Source organism: Fusarium falciforme, chromosome 11, assembly GCF_026873545.1.
Source record: "Fusarium falciforme chromosome 11, complete sequence".
Taxonomy (NCBI): Eukaryota; Fungi; Ascomycota; class Sordariomycetes; order Hypocreales; family Nectriaceae; genus Fusarium; species Fusarium falciforme.
The window spans coordinates 2,346,585-2,363,642 of NC_070554.1; the positions used below are offsets into that span (position 1 = coordinate 2,346,585).

The 17,058-nt window shown below is 48.2% G+C and overlaps 3 protein-coding genes and 1 pseudogene across 4 annotated transcripts, besides 1 other annotated feature; 1 reads left to right on the top strand and 3 right to left on the bottom strand.

The window, feature by feature from the left end:
• Positions 1-1,397: 1,397 nt before the first annotated feature.
• Positions 1,398-2,186, bottom strand: NCS54_01368200 (Hypothetical protein; the record flags this gene model as incomplete). Its single annotated transcript, XM_053158861.1, has 1 exon — positions 1,398-2,186. The coding sequence occupies one exon, from the start codon at positions 2,184-2,186 to the stop codon at positions 1,398-1,400; it is 789 nt and encodes a 262-aa protein (XP_053014836.1).
• A 387-nt stretch (positions 2,187-2,573) lies between these two features.
• NCS54_01368300 lies at positions 2,574-4,536 on the bottom strand (annotated as a pseudogene). The gene is made up of 2 exons: positions 4,312-4,536; positions 2,574-4,250 (listed from the first exon to the last, which is right to left on the bottom strand).
• Positions 2,574-4,536: a sequence feature.
• Positions 4,537-5,662: 1,126 nt separating this feature from the next.
• NCS54_01368400 (Metalloendopeptidase) lies at positions 5,663-6,592 on the bottom strand (the record flags this gene model as incomplete). Its single annotated transcript, XM_053158862.1, has 1 exon — positions 5,663-6,592. The coding sequence occupies exon 1, from the start codon at positions 6,485-6,487 to the stop codon at positions 5,663-5,665; it is 825 nt and encodes a 274-aa protein (XP_053014837.1). The 5' UTR covers positions 6,488-6,592.
• Positions 6,593-7,572: 980 nt separating this feature from the next.
• Positions 7,573-12,810, top strand: NCS54_01368500 (Chitinase; the record flags this gene model as incomplete). The annotated part of the gene is made up of 2 exons (XM_053158863.1): positions 7,573-8,644; positions 8,726-12,810. 2 exons carry the CDS (start codon positions 7,573-7,575, stop codon positions 12,808-12,810), a joined length of 5,157 nt encoding a protein of 1,718 aa, XP_053014838.1.
• Between the last annotated feature and the right edge of the window lie 4,248 nt (positions 12,811-17,058).

Below are 17,058 nucleotides of genomic sequence, written 5' to 3' on the forward strand. Positions count from 1 at the left end.
CTCTGGCCGTGATCGTGAGCTTTTGGGGGAGAGGGGATGGGGTCTATCTTAAGATACTAGGCTCGTTTTAAAGTTTTAGGGGCATATTTCATAAAGACCTGCTATACGTTTTAGCCTAATATCATTAACATAGTGTAGTGGGTGGTAGGCTAAAAGCAGCAAAAAGCCAGTCTCCCATTGGGGTTGCATGGATACATATAACTTCTAATCATCTACTAAAACTACGTTTCCATGCTTATGCTTAAATTCTATCTTTAATTTCGTTCCTCAAGGCTCTTCTGGGCAACGCGCTTGCGGGTTGCGTCTCCTGTACTAATCTTGGTCCCCAGAGTATGGAGTCTCATCAGGCAGGCCTTTGTCCACGTGGAGATATATGGGCCACACGTGATGGAAGGCCAATACGACTTGATAGGCCTGGATGGTGAAATCATCCTGCCAAGCGTCTGGGATAAGGTAGCGCAGCCAGGCATGCTCGTCTCGATGGTCATGTGGCCCATGGAGGATCTGCCCCCGCCACGACCTACGACACCACCACTACCAGCTGGATGGGGGATCACGTTAGGTCCCTCAGGAATAAAGTATTTTGTGAACAATGATACATTAACCTCCCACTGGAACCTGCCTGATGATTCCAGTCATCGCAGCCCCGGAACATCCGCAGTTCCACCTTCACCAATACCGTCAACTCCTCATTCAACCACACCGGACCAGGTACCGACGCCACGAAGGGAGTTTAATACCCGTACAGGTTCCAAGAGGTCTCGTGGTTGTGAGATAGGTGACGCAAGGAACTCTTGAGAACTCTGTCAGGAATTAGCGAGACGTATCAAGGAACTGGATGCCGTCACGAAACCAGCAGTCATCGAAATTATGAAGGACATGAAGAAGTGTTCCAGTATCACCCAAGCCCAATCCAGAACGACGATCAAGGCTCTCAAAGGAATGTCCATAGACTCATTCGAAGACGCTATCATGGATTTTCAGGCTGAGATATCTTCCCAGCAGATGGGCACTGAAAAACTCTCGGATCGAGAATCTTCCTCTGGAAACACTAGGGGGCCAGCATCATTCCAGGATGTTATTGGTACCGTTAAAGAGTACAGGCACGAGGAGGAGGCAGGTAGTGGTATTTCTGTCGAGGGTCAACACCATGAGCCTGTTGACCCTCCGAGTGATTCGGAGGACTGGGAAGACTGCTCCGATGATGGAGAAAGCATTGTAGAAAAAGAAGATGGCGGTTGTTAGGGACTGTGGAAGCAGGCGCAAGGACGGGTTTGCCTTTCCTGTACTATGTACCGCAGCCACTTAAGTATCTTTTAATAGGTGGGTTTACTGGCTGTAAATTCAAGTTACAAAAGCAAATTCCAATGACGCAACAATCTGGACCCTGCCGTCTGCTACCCGCCGCCCTCGCTGTTTTCCTCTTGAAGGAGAGCCTCAAACTTGGCCCGATCCCAGCCCCGACCCTCGCCATCGCCGGGCCATCCAGCCTCCCTCATCATAGCCACCAGCTCTGCGTGCTCGTCCTCTTCATCAAGCTCGTCCCATTCGTAATTCATCCTCAGGGCCGAGATATTCCACTGGTCCATCCCGATCCACCGCAGTTCTCGAAACCGCTGCTTGCAGAGGGCAAAGAAGTCGGCGGGCCGGTACACGTTGACGCCAGACAATGGGTCCCGCCACATATTGGCCGGGTCATCAGTAAACCTGTCTAATGTGGCGTTGAGCTCGGGCTGGGGCTCGTCGTGCTCGCCATTTGGATCACCCCAGTAGATATAGCCGTCTTCGGTATCAATAACAACGAAGTATCCGTCCCGGCTAACGCTCTTGGCGATGCAGGCGCACGAGGGAGTCAGCGGGGGATCTCTATTAGTGAACGGCTCAGGCTTCACCTCAAGACTCTCATTACGGATCAAGGCGTGGGTGTATTCGCTGCGCCAGTCGACAATACCGGTGTGGTCCATGATGAGCGGCGTGTAGACACCCTGGTTGAACTCCGGGTAGGGTAAGTGGCGGAGCAGTTCCACAACCTGATCGTTCTTCTGGAGGCGGGCTAATGTCTCGTGGTTGATGGATGGCCAGCCCCCTGCAGGTGCGTGTTGGACGGTAACGTCCCAAAATGTGCGAGAGCAGAACTCGTAGTAGTCAGTCAATAGGCGGACAAAATCATCCCGATCAAACGCCATGGCGAAACGAAATTGGTTGAGATGTTGTGGGAGAGAGGGAGGGAGGGAGGGAGGATGAGGAGGAGGAAAGATTTTCAGTGCGACAAGCGTCCAAGGGCTTAGTTAAAAAGGGACCATTGTCATTCCATGCTTGGCTACAGGGGCCAGGTCTGTGTACCCGCAGGACAGGGGCAAACGTTGAACACATGACAATGACGGCTGCAGGGTGTGTCCAGGTACAAATTATGCAGCGCCCAACTCTCCAGGCTGGAGGGATTTGAATTGTCATCAAGTTCCTTGACGGAAGCTAATCATTTCTCATCACAATAGGCGCTTGTCTAGACTACTCTATCAATGGTTTCAGGTTTCAACCCCAAAAGTCTCTACTCCCCGGCATCAAGCTGCCCTTCAAGGCCCTGCAACACATGCGTGTGTTCCAGACCAAAGATTACTACAATCCTTCCCGACAGCGGGATTCCACTTGACAAACTGTGCAAGAGTGATCTTGTTGTAGTTCAAGATGCCCTGGCAGGTCGTTGTGGTTCGCACCTCGTGGAACTTGGTGCAACCCTTGACCATTCCCGCCTGGGTGGGTGTGGGTGTGACAATACCGCCAGCGGGCTTGGTTGTGGTCGGGGCCGGTGAAGTTCCCCCGATGACTCCGACACAAGCGTAGCTACCTAGCCAAAGGTTAGAGCAGGCCGAGTTGATGCCAGTGTTCCATTTTTTGAAGTTGGCCATTGTGATCTTGTTGTAATCTATGATGCCCTGACACGTGGTGGTGCTCCCAATGATGTGGAATTTGTTACAGTTGGACACCATGCCGGCTTGTATGGGCGTGGGTGTGGAGATGCCGTTACCGGGCTGGGTCACCGTTGGTTTTGCAGTGGTCGTCGGCTTGGGAGTCGATCCGATCACACCAGCACAAGCATAGGCACCCAACCACAGGTTGGTGCAGGCCTTGTCGACCTCGGGATTCCACTTGAAGAAGTCGACCAACGAGATCCTGTTATAGTCTGCAATGCCCTGGCAAGTTGTCTTCTCCCCGATGATATGAAACTTGTTGCAGTCGTTCACCATGCCGGGCTGAGTAGGAGTCGGGGTGGTGATGCCATTTCCAGGCTTGGTTGTTGTTGTCGCCTTTGTCGTTGTTGGCTTGGGACTGGACCCAATGACGCCGGCACAAGCATAGGCACCTAGCCATAGGTTGGTACAGCCCTTATCAACCTCGGGGTTCCACTTGAAGAAGTCCGCCAATTCAATCTTGTTGTAACTGGCAATGCCCTGGCATGTCGTCTTCTCCCCGATTATGTGGAACTTATTGCAATTATCGACCATCCCCGGCTGCGTGGGCTGGGGCGTCTGGATTCCGTTTCCTGCTGCTGTTGTTGTCACCGTCTTGGCCGTGGTCGTCGGCTTGAAGCCCACGATGCTGACACAGGCGTACGTGTCACCCCAAAGGTTTGTGCATCCGCTGTTGAGACCGTTCCAGGAAACTATGTCAGAGGCGCGTATGCCGTACCTTTTGGCAATTGCGGCGCACGAGTCGCCCTCCTCGACGAGATGGAACTTGTTGCAGTTGCTGGCGATACCCTCGTGGACTGGCGCGGGGGTTGTGATGCCGTTGCCCGCGGTTTTGGTCGCCTTGGCAGTGGTAGACGTAGGTGTAAATCCAATAACACTGACGCAGGCGTACGTATCACTCCACAGGTTGGTGCAGCCGCCGTTCAGGCCGTTCCAGGAGATGAGGTTGGCGGTGCTGACGCCGTACTTCTTGGCAATAACAGAGCATGAATCTCCCTCCTCGACGAGATGGAAGCTGGCACAGTTATCGACAATGCCGTCGTGAACAGGGTCCGGTGTCTTGATGCCGTTGCTAGCATCTACGGTGGTTGAAGGGGGAGAGGTGATGGCGATCATGCTGGTGGTGACCTTGCTGGTGGTGACCTTGCCGGTGGTGGTCAAAGTTGGGCTTGTTTTGCTTGTAGCGGTCTCCTCGGCCGGGAGCCCAGGCTCATCCCATGCTTCGACGCAATAGCTCCTTCCAGACTCAATACCATCACAGTCTGGGCCGATGGAGGGGTTCTTTGAGTCTCTTGTTAGCGTCGGTAGCCACTAGGATGAACCCCAGGATATGGAAGCTTACCCAGCGACGGAAGTCCTCCAACTCAATCCAGTTCCAATCAAGGAGCTCCTTACAGGTCTGTGAACCATCGTAGTCCGCCCACCATGAGCAGTAGGAGGTAGTGGCATCGTCATGTGGCAGACCAGGCTCATTGCCCTCTCTAGCGTGCAGCGGGAGACTAGCAACATTTGCTACGGCAGCGGCTAGAGCCAGCTGTCTCAGTTTAAGGGCCACCATGATAGCAGCCTAAACACTGAAGGCAAGAAGATGAGGAGGATAGAACTCAAAGGGATGGGGGGGGATGCTGTGAGAGAGACCTGCACTGGGTGGTCTGCAGTATCATCCCGACTGAGCGAGACATGTCAGTTTTTAACTTGCAGTTATATTGATGTCTCAGACAAAAAATGCCGCGGCTCAATCATGCAAGAGTTACGGGAGATTTCCTTTTCTTCCACTAATGCCAAGACCCGAGGTCCGAATCTTCTGAGCCAACATGTTTATCACCTTGCAGGCCGTCCCATTCTGCCCCTTCTCGCCAATGTAGCGTGGGGGTTTAAAGGTCGGCCACTTTGACCACCACTTTGGCGGGAACAAGGCTCTTACGGGCAAGGGGCGCTTTTTTCTTACCAAGGGCATTGGTACCTAGCTAACCTTGCATGGTATGCTTAACACAGCTCTTTGATTTTCATATCTCAGCTTTACAGAGCACAGCTACCATCGTGGGGATATTTCTCGGCCCGGTGTCTACTCTTTAGAAGCAAGGAACCTCGGCACGGAACGTGCCCCAATCCTTATCCCACCCGCTTAACGATATGGTCTGAACCCTGGCACTCCCCCCTCAAGTAGTGTAACGTCGTATAGAACCAACAGCCAAATGAGATTATCTATCAATCTAAAGCCCATCTTCTGATCATGTACCCCTGACCACCGCAATCGTGAAGTCATCCGAGAGACTTGAGCCAGGCAGACGAGAATTTGAGCAGGGTGTATGTGGGTCGAGCTGACCTGATCTACCGCCTGTAGGGGTGGATTTTAAGTTGGGTATATTGACGGGCACTAGCGGGAGGATGATCCGACGAAGCAAGGCAGGCGTACTCCGAGCGGTTCATAGCGAGGCATGTGAGTGCAAATGAGATGAGTGGAGGGATTTAACAACAGATCCTCAGAGATAGAGAGAGTGTATAACAAACTAAGTTGTATGCTCACACGGCGCTTTACCATTCCATGCATCAGACCCAGACTGGCCAAACTACTTGCATAAATCACCGCCAAGATACACCTTTCCCCATCACCTTGGGGCCAGCCTAACCTGTATTGATAGACCGTCCACCCACAATCATCGCCTCACCACCTGTAGACCCAGAGCTTCGCTCTAGCATTTACGCCTGACCGGCATTCTCATCGTGTCCAGACCCCTCTGCAGCGACATGACGGTCATGCCTTCGCCAAAGGCCCGCTTAACGAGCTGGTTCTCTCTTTCCCAGTCCAGGCCCCTCTTCTTCAAAGAAGACGAGCTCACATCACCGCTGTTTATGTCCTTGGCAATGGCCACAATCTCCTTGAGCATCGCCGTTCTCTTGGTCCTCTGCACTGACTCGATGGTGGCCACAGAGTCAAACTCTTCAAACTCACCCCCCTGGAAAAAAGGTATGGAGTGCGTCTTGGCCTTGCCCAGCCGCGCGCTGGTAAGCCGGCCGTCGACGAAACTGAGTAGGTCGTTGGCTTGGGAGCTGCGCCGACTGAGGTGCGCAACCTCCATGGCCTCGGTGATCTGCGCCAGGCGGCTGGGCTCGCCGTCCTTGCGCACTTCAGACATGCGGTCGACGAGGCGCTCGATGACGGTGGGATGACCGGGCCTCGACTCGGTGTCCTCGCTGCGCCAGAGGCCGCCGAGGAGCCTTTTGGCATCGTAAACATATTCCTCCCCTGTCTCCCAGCCCCCGATCTCGTCCATGGTCGGGTTCTTCAAGTCGCTGAAATGGCCGGAGACGGAGTCAACGATGTTGAGACGGTCGAGATGGAGAATAAACTGTTCAAAGTCGCAGTCCTTGCAGCCCTTTGCAATTTTGCAATTTGCTCCGTTCTGTTCGTAGTCAGACCGGTACATGTCGTAGAACATGAGGATCTCGTAGGCATTGAGCTCAGCAAGCAACGGCATCGGCGCCAGAGCCAGCACCAGGAGGGCGTGGGCCTTCATTGTTGTCGCCCAGTGTCTGGTAATGATGAAGTTGCGTCGCAGGACGATTGTCTGACTGAAGGAAGGGTATTGATCGAGCAATATCTTACTCAAGGACGGATGAAGGCGGGAAGAAGAATAGAAGATGACTCGAGATGCCCAGCAAGGAAGGCTAATAAACCGGGCAATGTCCAATCCGATGCATTAAGCCGCACGCTGGAGCAACTAGGCGTCCCCACTCGGTAATGTTACTAATGCAAGCATCGTGGTTGACAAGGGAGCATACCTTCAAGGCTCACCCAACAGTAGGTGACAGTCCTAGTGGATAAACTCTTGGGTCTCATGTACTTACAGGCACCCCTGACCAACAAGTAATCAGACAGGTCATCCGGTTCAGGCATGTTACATAATGACCAATCTCCATCACACCGAAGAATACCGACTACCCTCTATCGCAATTTATTCGCCAGGCCACATATCTCTCTTGGCAGTTTATAGTGGCGAGGCCTATCATAACCCGGGCCTTTGCACCATTGGAGTTCCATGCCACTCGGGCCGGAACCCTGGCCCCCTGTCATGTCCTCAAAGCCTTGCGATCTGGCCTTGTTGATATCACAACTCCGACTTGGCACGGCCTGTGCCATGAGACATTAACTCATATGATGTGTCATCGACAACAGACCTAACAATTATCTCACATGCTCACAATGTAATGATAATTAATCGCTCATGAGCTTGCCATGCCATGCGATTTTAAGTGGGCTCGTTCTTGGTTGTCCATAACGCCCAACGCCCCTGCGGAAGCCCGGTATGTTTTCTCGAGACAGGGTCATTGGGGATATTATTTAGTTAAGCTCTCCTTCTGGAGCTGGGCGTCATGCTTCTGATTCCTCTCTTCTCTTCATTCTCTTAACCTCCTACCTCTTCCCCGGGTGGCTGGCGAGACTTGTCCATGAGGAATTGATATTACACCCTCTCTCTCCTTCTCTTTCCCACTCGCTTCATTCAGTTCTTCATTCGTTATGCCATTTGCACAACCATTTATCAACCCCTCTACCATATTTCATCTGTATATAACGCCACGTTATTCACCACTCACTTGAACAATGTGGTGGCACATCCTTTTAACTGGTGTCGGTCTTTTGTCCGTCACCAAGCCCGTCTCTGGCCAAGACGAGTCCAGTCCTATTAACCCATGCCCTGTACGCTGTGGGATATCGGGGCTAAACCCCCTTAACTGGACATACCTTCACGGTGCCTTGGCCCTCAACCGGTGCGAAGAACCCATGCTCTTCGACATGATGTTGAGCACCCGCCTCGACGATCCTGTGAAGCATGTAACCATCCGAGCCTGCACAGCGTCCGAGAAGCCCACGGTGCAAGCGCCCGACTATAATCCTGTCCCCTTTGTCTTTGGTGCTCCAGAGAAACGGTCGGTGGACGAGGGGAGGAATCACTCAACGTGTGCCACAGACATGCACAAGACACCGAACCAAACAACCTTCTACTACCACGAGTGGCTCACCGACCCCCGCAGCGAGGTCAGTGGCAACATCAACGACACGATACGAGCACTTGACAAGCTCATGAACTACCTTGACACGGCCGACAACTGCAAGCCCAGCGTCATGTTTGCAAAAGCCCGCCAGACCGTCGCGGGCGTCTTTGCCGGGTCCTTGGTAGACAAGCAGAGCGCTTCCCTCGTGGCGAAGCAGCTGGTCAACTCGATCCAAAACAAGGCTGACTATGAGGCTGGGCGGATCGCCATCCAGAACTGTCGAGGCATCCTCCCCACCGTCTGGGGTCTTGGGATAGTTGCCGACCTCCAGGGAAATATGACGGCGGTGCAGGAATCCCTTGCTGGCTGGAATGATGCCAAATGCCTCGAGAGTCCAGATCTGAATGCCGTCTGGAGAAAGATGGACCTCGAGCTCTGGTCCGTCAAGAATACCACGGGGGCAAACGGGACTCGTGAAGACGGCAACTCAACCATTGTCCGCAGGGCTTCAGACGACTGCCGCGCCGAGAGGGTCGAGGCAGGCGACGACTGCGCGTCCCTCGCGAAGCGGTGCGGTGTCAGTGCAACGCAGTTTAACAAGTACAACGGCGGCGCCAAGTTCTGCAGTACACTGAAGCCAAAGCAGCACGTCTGTTGCACGGCGGGGGAGCTTCCCGACTGTATGGCCCCCGAGCCCCTTGACACGTTCTGTTTCTTCCTTTTCTTCCCTACACACTGACCGCTAACATTTACTTACATAGTCCGGCCGCAGCCAGACGCCAACGGCAACTGCCACGCTGTAGACATCAACAACGACGATGGATGCTGGGAAATTGCCGATGCCAACTACCTGACGGTCAAGGAAATCGAAGAGCTCAACAAAAACACCTGGGGTTTTGCCGGGTGCAAGAACCTCCAGCCTGGCCAGAAGCTGTGCCTGTCCAAGGGCAACCCTCCCATGCCCAACACCATCTCCAACGCCGTCTGCGGCCCCCAGAAGCCCAACGGCGAGGCACGCGGGACCAAGAAGCTCGCCGACATGAATCCCTGCCCCCTCAACGTCTGCTGCAACGTCTGGGGCCAGTGCGGCATGGACGGAGACTTCTGCACCGAGGCCCCAGCCGACACGGGGGCTCCTGGCACATCCAAGCCCGGCGCCAATGGCTGCATCTCGAACTGCGGCATGGAGATCACCAATAACGACAAGGGGCCAGCGAGCTTTTCTCACATTGCCTATTTTGAGGCCTGGAACCAGAAGCGGCCGTGCCTCCATATGGACGTCTCGGATATCGACAAGGACAAGTACACGCACATCCACTTTGCCTTCCCCGATGTCACCCCGGGCGACTTCTCCATCGACGTGAGTAAGCTCAAGGGCCAGTTTGACAAGATGAAGAAGATGTCGGGCATCAAGAAGATCGTCTCGCTCGGAGGCTGGGCCTTTTCGGCCGAGGCTCCCACGTACAGCATCTTCCGTGAGGCCGTCCTGCCCGCCAACCGCGCCAAGTTCGCTGCAAACGTGGTCAGCTTCGTCAACCAGCACGACCTGGACGGCATCGACTTTGACTGGGAGTATCCTGCCGCCGAGGACCTTCCAGACATTCCGTCCGCGAACCCAGACGAGGGCAAGGACTACCTCGAGTTCCTCAAGATGGTTAAGCGCAGATTGCCCAACAAGTCTGTCTCTATCGCTGCGCCATCCTCGTACTGGTATCTCCGGGGCTTCCCCATCAAAGACATTGCCAAGGTCGTCGACTACATCGTGTACATGACCTATGATCTTCATGGTCAGTGGGACCACGGGAATAAGTGGTCGAGCCCTGGTTGTGAGAACGGCAACTGCCTCCGTTCGCACATCAACATGACCGAGACCAAGACCTCCCTAGCCATGATCACAAAGGCCGGCGTTCCGTCCAACAAGATCTTCGTGGGAATCGCAAGCTACGGCCGGAGCTTCAAGATGTCCAAGGCCGGCTGTACGGCACCTACCTGCACGTTCACAGGCTCGAGGACTGACTCGGACGCCCTGCCCGGCCTCTGCACCGGCACCGGGGGTTACATCTCGTCAGCCGAGATCCGCGAGATCCTCTGGAACAAGGAACTGCTCGGCGCGAAGGAGTGGCACGACAAGTCATCCGACACAGATATTGTCGTGTACCAAGAGACCGAGTGGGTGGCGTGGATGAGCGACAAGACAAAGAGCAGTCGCATTGACCTGTACAAGGGCCTCAACTTTGGTGGCGTCTCCGACTGGGCCGTAGACCTTGACAAGGACTACGGAGACAGCGGCATCGGCAGCGGCGATGATGACGATTCAAACCTCTCGGGCGGCAAGAATTGTCCACTGAACAAGTCGTACTCCGACCTCGACGAGCTTGCCAACGACGATACCATGGCTGACGACTGCAAACCCGTGCTCGCCCTCAACATCCTCGAGGGGATTCTGGACAAGTCTTTGGAGAAGTATGCCGATGTCGACAATGGCTACGAAAAGAACTTTGCGGCATACCGACGAGTCATGAAGGCTGCTGCCAAAGAGACCATGTGGAAGTTCTCGCAGTGGCGAGAAGGCGCGTACACAAAGTGGTTCGACTGCGACTTCAAGGACTTGGATAACTCCAAGCGGGACTGGAAGGGCCCTTGTGACGAGATGGCCGATCACGTCGACAGCTGGCTCGAGGGTGTCATGATTGTCAAGGTGACGCTGAGGGACGACACCGGCTTCTGGGAAGGCCTTGAGGAGGAGACAGGCATCATCGAAGACTGGGTCGAGTTTGGAGACTTCAAGCAGAACACGGATCCGGCAGCGGGATGCAACCCACCCCCTCCCCCTGGCCAGAACTGTGAGGCGGTCCAGTTCCGCCTCTCGGTCGAGGGCATCCCCGTCCTCAAAGACGATTTTGACATTCCCGACCCCAAAGACCTCATCAAAGATGTCACAAGCAACCTTGAGGAGATCCGCACCGGCATTGCCTCTCGCTTCTTTGACGTGGTGGCGGGCATCTGGGACGGTGGCAACGGTGACGTGCTGCAGGTCGTGTCGGTGCCCATCTTCCTCCTCGCGCAGGCCGTCGATTCGATGGAGGAGGCCAAAGAGAAGGGCGGCGAGATTATCAAGCAGGAGAAGGAGAACCTTATCCTGAACATCATCTCGGCCCTCTTATTCTTCATCCCCTTTGTTGGTGAGTTTGCCGCCATGGCAGCCGGCGCAGCGACTGTTTCTCGGATGATTGCCCTTGCTGGCATGGTCGGTAACACGGCCTTCAGCATAGCTGAGGTGGTTGGCAACCCGGAGAACGCAGCCATGGTTATCATGGCACTGCTCAGCGCAGGCCGTGTCCGTAAGCCCAAGGATTATGTTGACCTCGGGGCCGCAAGAAGGGCCCAGACGAATGCTGGTGTCAAGAGGATGGGCCCTACCTTTAAGAAGCACGACGACTCGCTGCAAAAGGTCTTGGGCAACTGTCGCAAAGACGGCGGCAAGGACGAAGATGAACCCAGCATGTGCAAGGCCAAGAGAGACCTAGGACTTTTCGGTCTCGTGGCACGTGGCCATATCCACAGCTTCATGTCTGAGGAGACTTACTTTGGACTTCCCGTGCTACGCAAAAGACAGAGCAAGAACAACAACAACAACAACAACAACAACAACAACAACAACAACAACAACAACAACAACAAGAACAACTGCGGTACGACCGAACATACAACCACGACAACTAGCATCGAGACCTTCTTGAGTACCCCAGCAAGGACATGTTCGTCCCAATGGGGTCAGGCCTGCTATCACTACAGCTCCGTCATGAGCGTCCACACCAACACACCGGACATGGTTCGCTGGACGTGCTGGGCGACAACCGGAACCAGCAAACATGGCAAAGCCACTGATGACTGGGGCCTCTGGACCTCGCGAAAGAAGCCGCATGCTCGGACGATGCAGCACAACTGGGATTGGGGCGCCGAATGGACCGAGGAGCCCATCTGCCATAGGGACGAGTGGCCTCCGCGCGCATTCTGGCCCCAGACCCGGATCAACGGCAAGATGACCAAGAAGCCGGGTCAGTTTGTCCGTCTTCTTCCCGGTACAAACAATCTAGGAGCAGCCATTCTGTGGAACGCCTTCTGCAAGCACGAGGACGGCTACTCTATAAAGGCCGGCGGCGTGACGTCTATCAACCCGAAGAAGGTGACGACCACGTCAACAGAGGTCAACAGCGAGATCAAGGGCGGCACCACGACGTACATCACCAGTGTGGGCATCAAGGTCCCCAACGCTGTCTTCGAGATCAAGCACTGGGAGCAGCCTGCGGCAAAAGATGACGGGCTGTGGGAGAACAAGTGCTGGCCGAGTATGATCCTGCCCGACGATCCAGGCTATGCGCTGCTCACCGACGACCCGTGGTACCAGCACAATCCCAACGCCCAGGCAAGCACTGCCGTCTACAACGTCGCACCCCCCAATGCCGTTACCAGCGGCAAGACAAAGTGGACTACCTATAGCGGCCGTCCCCTCATTGCAGCCCGTTCGATCGACGATGACATTGACATTCCTTACGGTGCAACCCCTATGACATGCAAGATTCCTGTGCAAGTTATGCAAGAGAGGTCTATCGTTGTGGACGAGGACGAGGGCGAGTACGAGTACGAGGAGATCCTTCCCAGTGACATTGACTGTAGCGAGTTGGCCCAGGCTATATTTGCCCCGGTGCCTCCACCTACCTTGTCTTCACCCCGAATGACGAGTGCAGTCGCGTCAGCCGTCATTGAGGTTAGAGAGGAAGTAGAGAAAGAACCCACGCCGGGCTCTGTGGTTCTTGTGAATGTTGCAGAGCCTACAGAGGGGTGAGGTTAAATAACTATAGCTATATACTTCAAATTCATGTGGAATCTTACTTTATCATTACTATATGTCCAAAAGAACCAAAATGGAATGGATATAAATTCCCCGGAAGCACGTGTGGACGTGAGTTCAGTGCTCGTAGAGACGCGACGCGTTTTTAGGTTACCCCGCTCTTACGGGAGCGTCGTCTCATCTTCCTTTTTTAATACATTCTAGGATACTATCTGCTATATATCGAGGTAACTATAAATATAGCATCAGAAGGGAAGAGCTATACTACTACCTCTTATAGGAGTTAGTCAAAGTTTTAGGGCTAATTATATATAAGTTCTAATATTTTATATTAATTCTACCTCTACCTTAACCTCTCTAATTTTATAGAAATAGAAGTTATATATATTAATTCTATTTTATTAGAGAAACAAAACAACTAACTATAGCTAGATTATAAAAGTTATAACCTTTCTTAAAGACTTTTTAAGAGAGATCTTATATACTTCTCAGTAAGGTAAATATAATATAAAATAATAAGGGCAAATAATTAATTAATAGTAATAAAGATTTAATTAAAAAAAAAAAGCCTAAAAGCTATTTTCTTTTCTCCTTAATTACAATAAAATAATAATTATAAGAGGTTAAAGGCCTCTAACTCCTTTTTTATATATAAGAAATTACTTAATAGCCTAAAATGGCTTAATACTTATTTCCCCTAACTTATAGCTCCCTATAAGGCTTTAATACCTATCCTTATAATTCCTAAAAAGCCTTATTAAACCTATTTCTCTCCTTTATATATTATTTCTATTACGCCTTACCTAGTATTATACTAGGCTTATAGCTATTATAAATTAATTAATTAAATATCTTTATTTTTTTATTATTTCTTTATTTTCTTATCTTAGCTCTTTTTTAATATTATAATAAGTATTTAAGGCTAAGTAATAATAGCTAAAAGCTTATTTTATTATAAAGGTCTTATTATCTTATTAGAGAGGTAAGTAATATAATTACTAGTTAGTAATTATTATATAGGCTAGCTATATATTATATTAAGCTAACTTTTTTCCCCTAGGTTAACTAATATAATCTTTATCTTTACCTTAATTACTTTTTATTTTAATATAAATTTCTTATTAATCTTATAATCTAAGTAAATAACATCTTTAATACTATAAATATAAAATTCTTTTTTAATAATATAGAAATACCTATCTTTAATTTAACCCTATTTATAATTTATTATTATTTAATTAAATAAACTTAATAACTTCTACTTTATAATTATATCTTTTATACCTTTAGATAAAAAAAGGCTTTTATTTTATTAATACTTAGAGTTATTATTTAATAAAGGTTATAGTTACTTTAGGGTCCCTAGGGATAGATTCTTAAAAGGCTTACTTAGGGTCTAAGGTTAATTCTTTTAATTAAAAGGTATAAAAATTAAAGATTTATTATTTTACTTTTAAGCTTTAGGCCTTAAGCTAATTAATTTTATTATTAACTTTTTTATTTTTAAGTTAAGCTTAACATACTTGATAAGCGAGCGACGCAGTCAAGCAAGCGACGCACTTTTTTTAACCTCCTCTATAATAATCGCAATAAAAACACCATAAACCATCTAATCAATTAAAACTACTCACTATACTCTTCCCCAGATGTCTCAATCACTACCTAACAGGTCCTTGCATTATGCCCAGGCTTACCGCAGACACCATAGCGCTGAATACCCGGTCCAACCGACCTTCCTCGACCACCACTCCTCAACGATTCAGCCACTACCTGCGCATCAATATCCATTTAATCAATTACTTACCTTCCTTCCTCTACCGTCATTACCCCTCTTTTCTTCAATCTAGTCCTTTTTGCCCTCCGGCGCTGGCTTAGTATCTTATTTGCCTATCGAAGGTCTTAGACCTCTGCCCTCACGAGAGCCATCTCATACATAACTGCCTTTATTCCCTTCGCAAGAGACTTTAATGCTTTAAGAATTAACTCTAGAGAGCTACTTTAGTGCCTTCTAATCTGTCTTTCAAGGTATTTAGACTAAGATTAGGCCTTAAGCATAGTCTTTGGGGTTTTTAAAGCCCAAGGGGTCGATAGTTTAGCTACCTCCTTAACCAGCGTTGGCGTCCGTAGCTAAATATCAAGCTTTAAGACCATAGTTTCTAGGTCAAGGGGAATAAGACTAGCTCCTTTAAAAGCCCCCCTGATATTTCTTTTTATCATAGTGGCCTCGTGTGCGGCGTAGAAGGCTAGAAAGAACTTAGTCTTTAAAACATGAGTTATAAAGCATCTAATTAGATACTTTATTTCTCGACTATAAGCCTTCTTTAGCATGCTAAAGTACCTGATGTTAAGGGGCTAGAGAAGGTAAGATAAATAAGGTGGTATATAAAGCTAGATAATCTTCTTTTCCTCATAATATCTCTTAAATTCAATAGAGTAGTGACTTTCGTGGCCATTAAGGATTAAGAGATGATAAGAACTAATTAATCAATTGGTTATGTATCGGTTAAAGTGCTTAAGCCACTTGAGACTAGTCTTATTATCGGTCTAGCCATTTTAGGTCATCGCAATAGCCTAATCGCCCGGGAGGTTACTTTCTTGGTACTAATTAGCGAGGTGATATTAGCCCGCATTGATGATAAATAGCTAGATCGCCTAGCCTTCTGCATTGATCGCCTGAATGACCGTAATCCATTCCCGGTTTCTAGGCTATACTAATTTCGGCTTTGAACGCCTTTCTGCACCTATGATAACCATTCTACTTGCAATCATACCCATAAGAAAGCCGGTCTCATTAAAGTTATAGATATCATCTAATCGGATGCCATACTTCGCGATTATGTTCGCCACAAGCCAAAACCAATCGCAGATAATTATTAGGTCTTCGCATTTAGCTCTATAGTAGTCGTATTTACGAAAGAAACGCATCTTAAGGTTAGGGTGCCGCTTAACGAAGTTATAAGCCCAATGCGTGCTAACTAGTGGCGCGTCGCGGTCGGCAAGCAATTAATTAGCTATTTCTTTCACACTACATAGCCATAAGGGAAATCCTCACGAATCTAAGTCGAGAATAAAGTAAATAAGGATATCTTCCTCTAGATCTAATAATTTACGTGATTTAGGGATAGTATTAAGTCGAGCTTAAATGCCATTTCGTCGCCGATGTAGCCTTAGCTCAGAGACCTAGTAAATCTTTACAGCCTTTCGGATACTTAGATTTGGATTATTTTAAAGAGCTTAAAGGGCAAAAAGGGTTCTAGCCTTAATATTCGACTATGACATATTTTATAGTTAGGAATCAATTGATCAAATGAAAAGTTAGATATAAGAGGGAAAAGTGCGTCGCTTGCTTAACTGCGTCGCTCGCTTATTAAGTACGTTAGGCTATTTTAGAAAATCTAAAGTTTTTAGTTTTTAGTATACAATATAGGTGCGACGCTCGCTTGGATGCGACGCTTGCTTATTATATATGTTAGCTTATTATAAAAGGATAAATAATTAAATTAAATATATAAATTAACTATTAAAATACTGTTTTAAATATTATAGTAATTATATATAAAATAATTATATTAATAGTTATTAATTACTTAGCTAATATATAATATAATTATAAATAATCTTAGAAATTTAATTAAACTACTTATTATATTTATACCTTTTATTTTTTATTATTATGTCTTTAAACTTTACTTAGAATTGAGTTAATAAAGCTTATATTAAACCTTTGTTTAAATATTTATTTTATTTATTAAAAAACTTATAAATTAAGCTTTTTACTTATTAATATTTAAAGTTATTTTAGAAACTAAAAAAGCTCTTATAATTATATTTCTTATTATTATAAGGTAATAAAAAATACTTATTTTATAATATACTTAATAAGGTTATTTAAAAGTTATTTTATAATAATTAATAAGCTTTTATTTATAAATTATAAAAATAATTTAAAGTCTAAATAAATAATTATTAAAAAGAATTAAATTAATCTTTTTAAGGTTAATAATAACTATAAGGCTATAAAGAGCTTTTTTAGCTTGAATAATATTATAAGGTTAATTTGTTTTAGGTAATCTAAGGTATTTTTAAGTTTTTACCTTAAGAAGATTAAGATATTAAGGGGATAAAGTAATATAATTTTATATTCATATATTTTAGGCTTAGACTATTTAATAAGAAAATCTATTTAATAATTAAGTTATTATTTTATACTATATTATTATTAATAATTATAATTAAGTATTC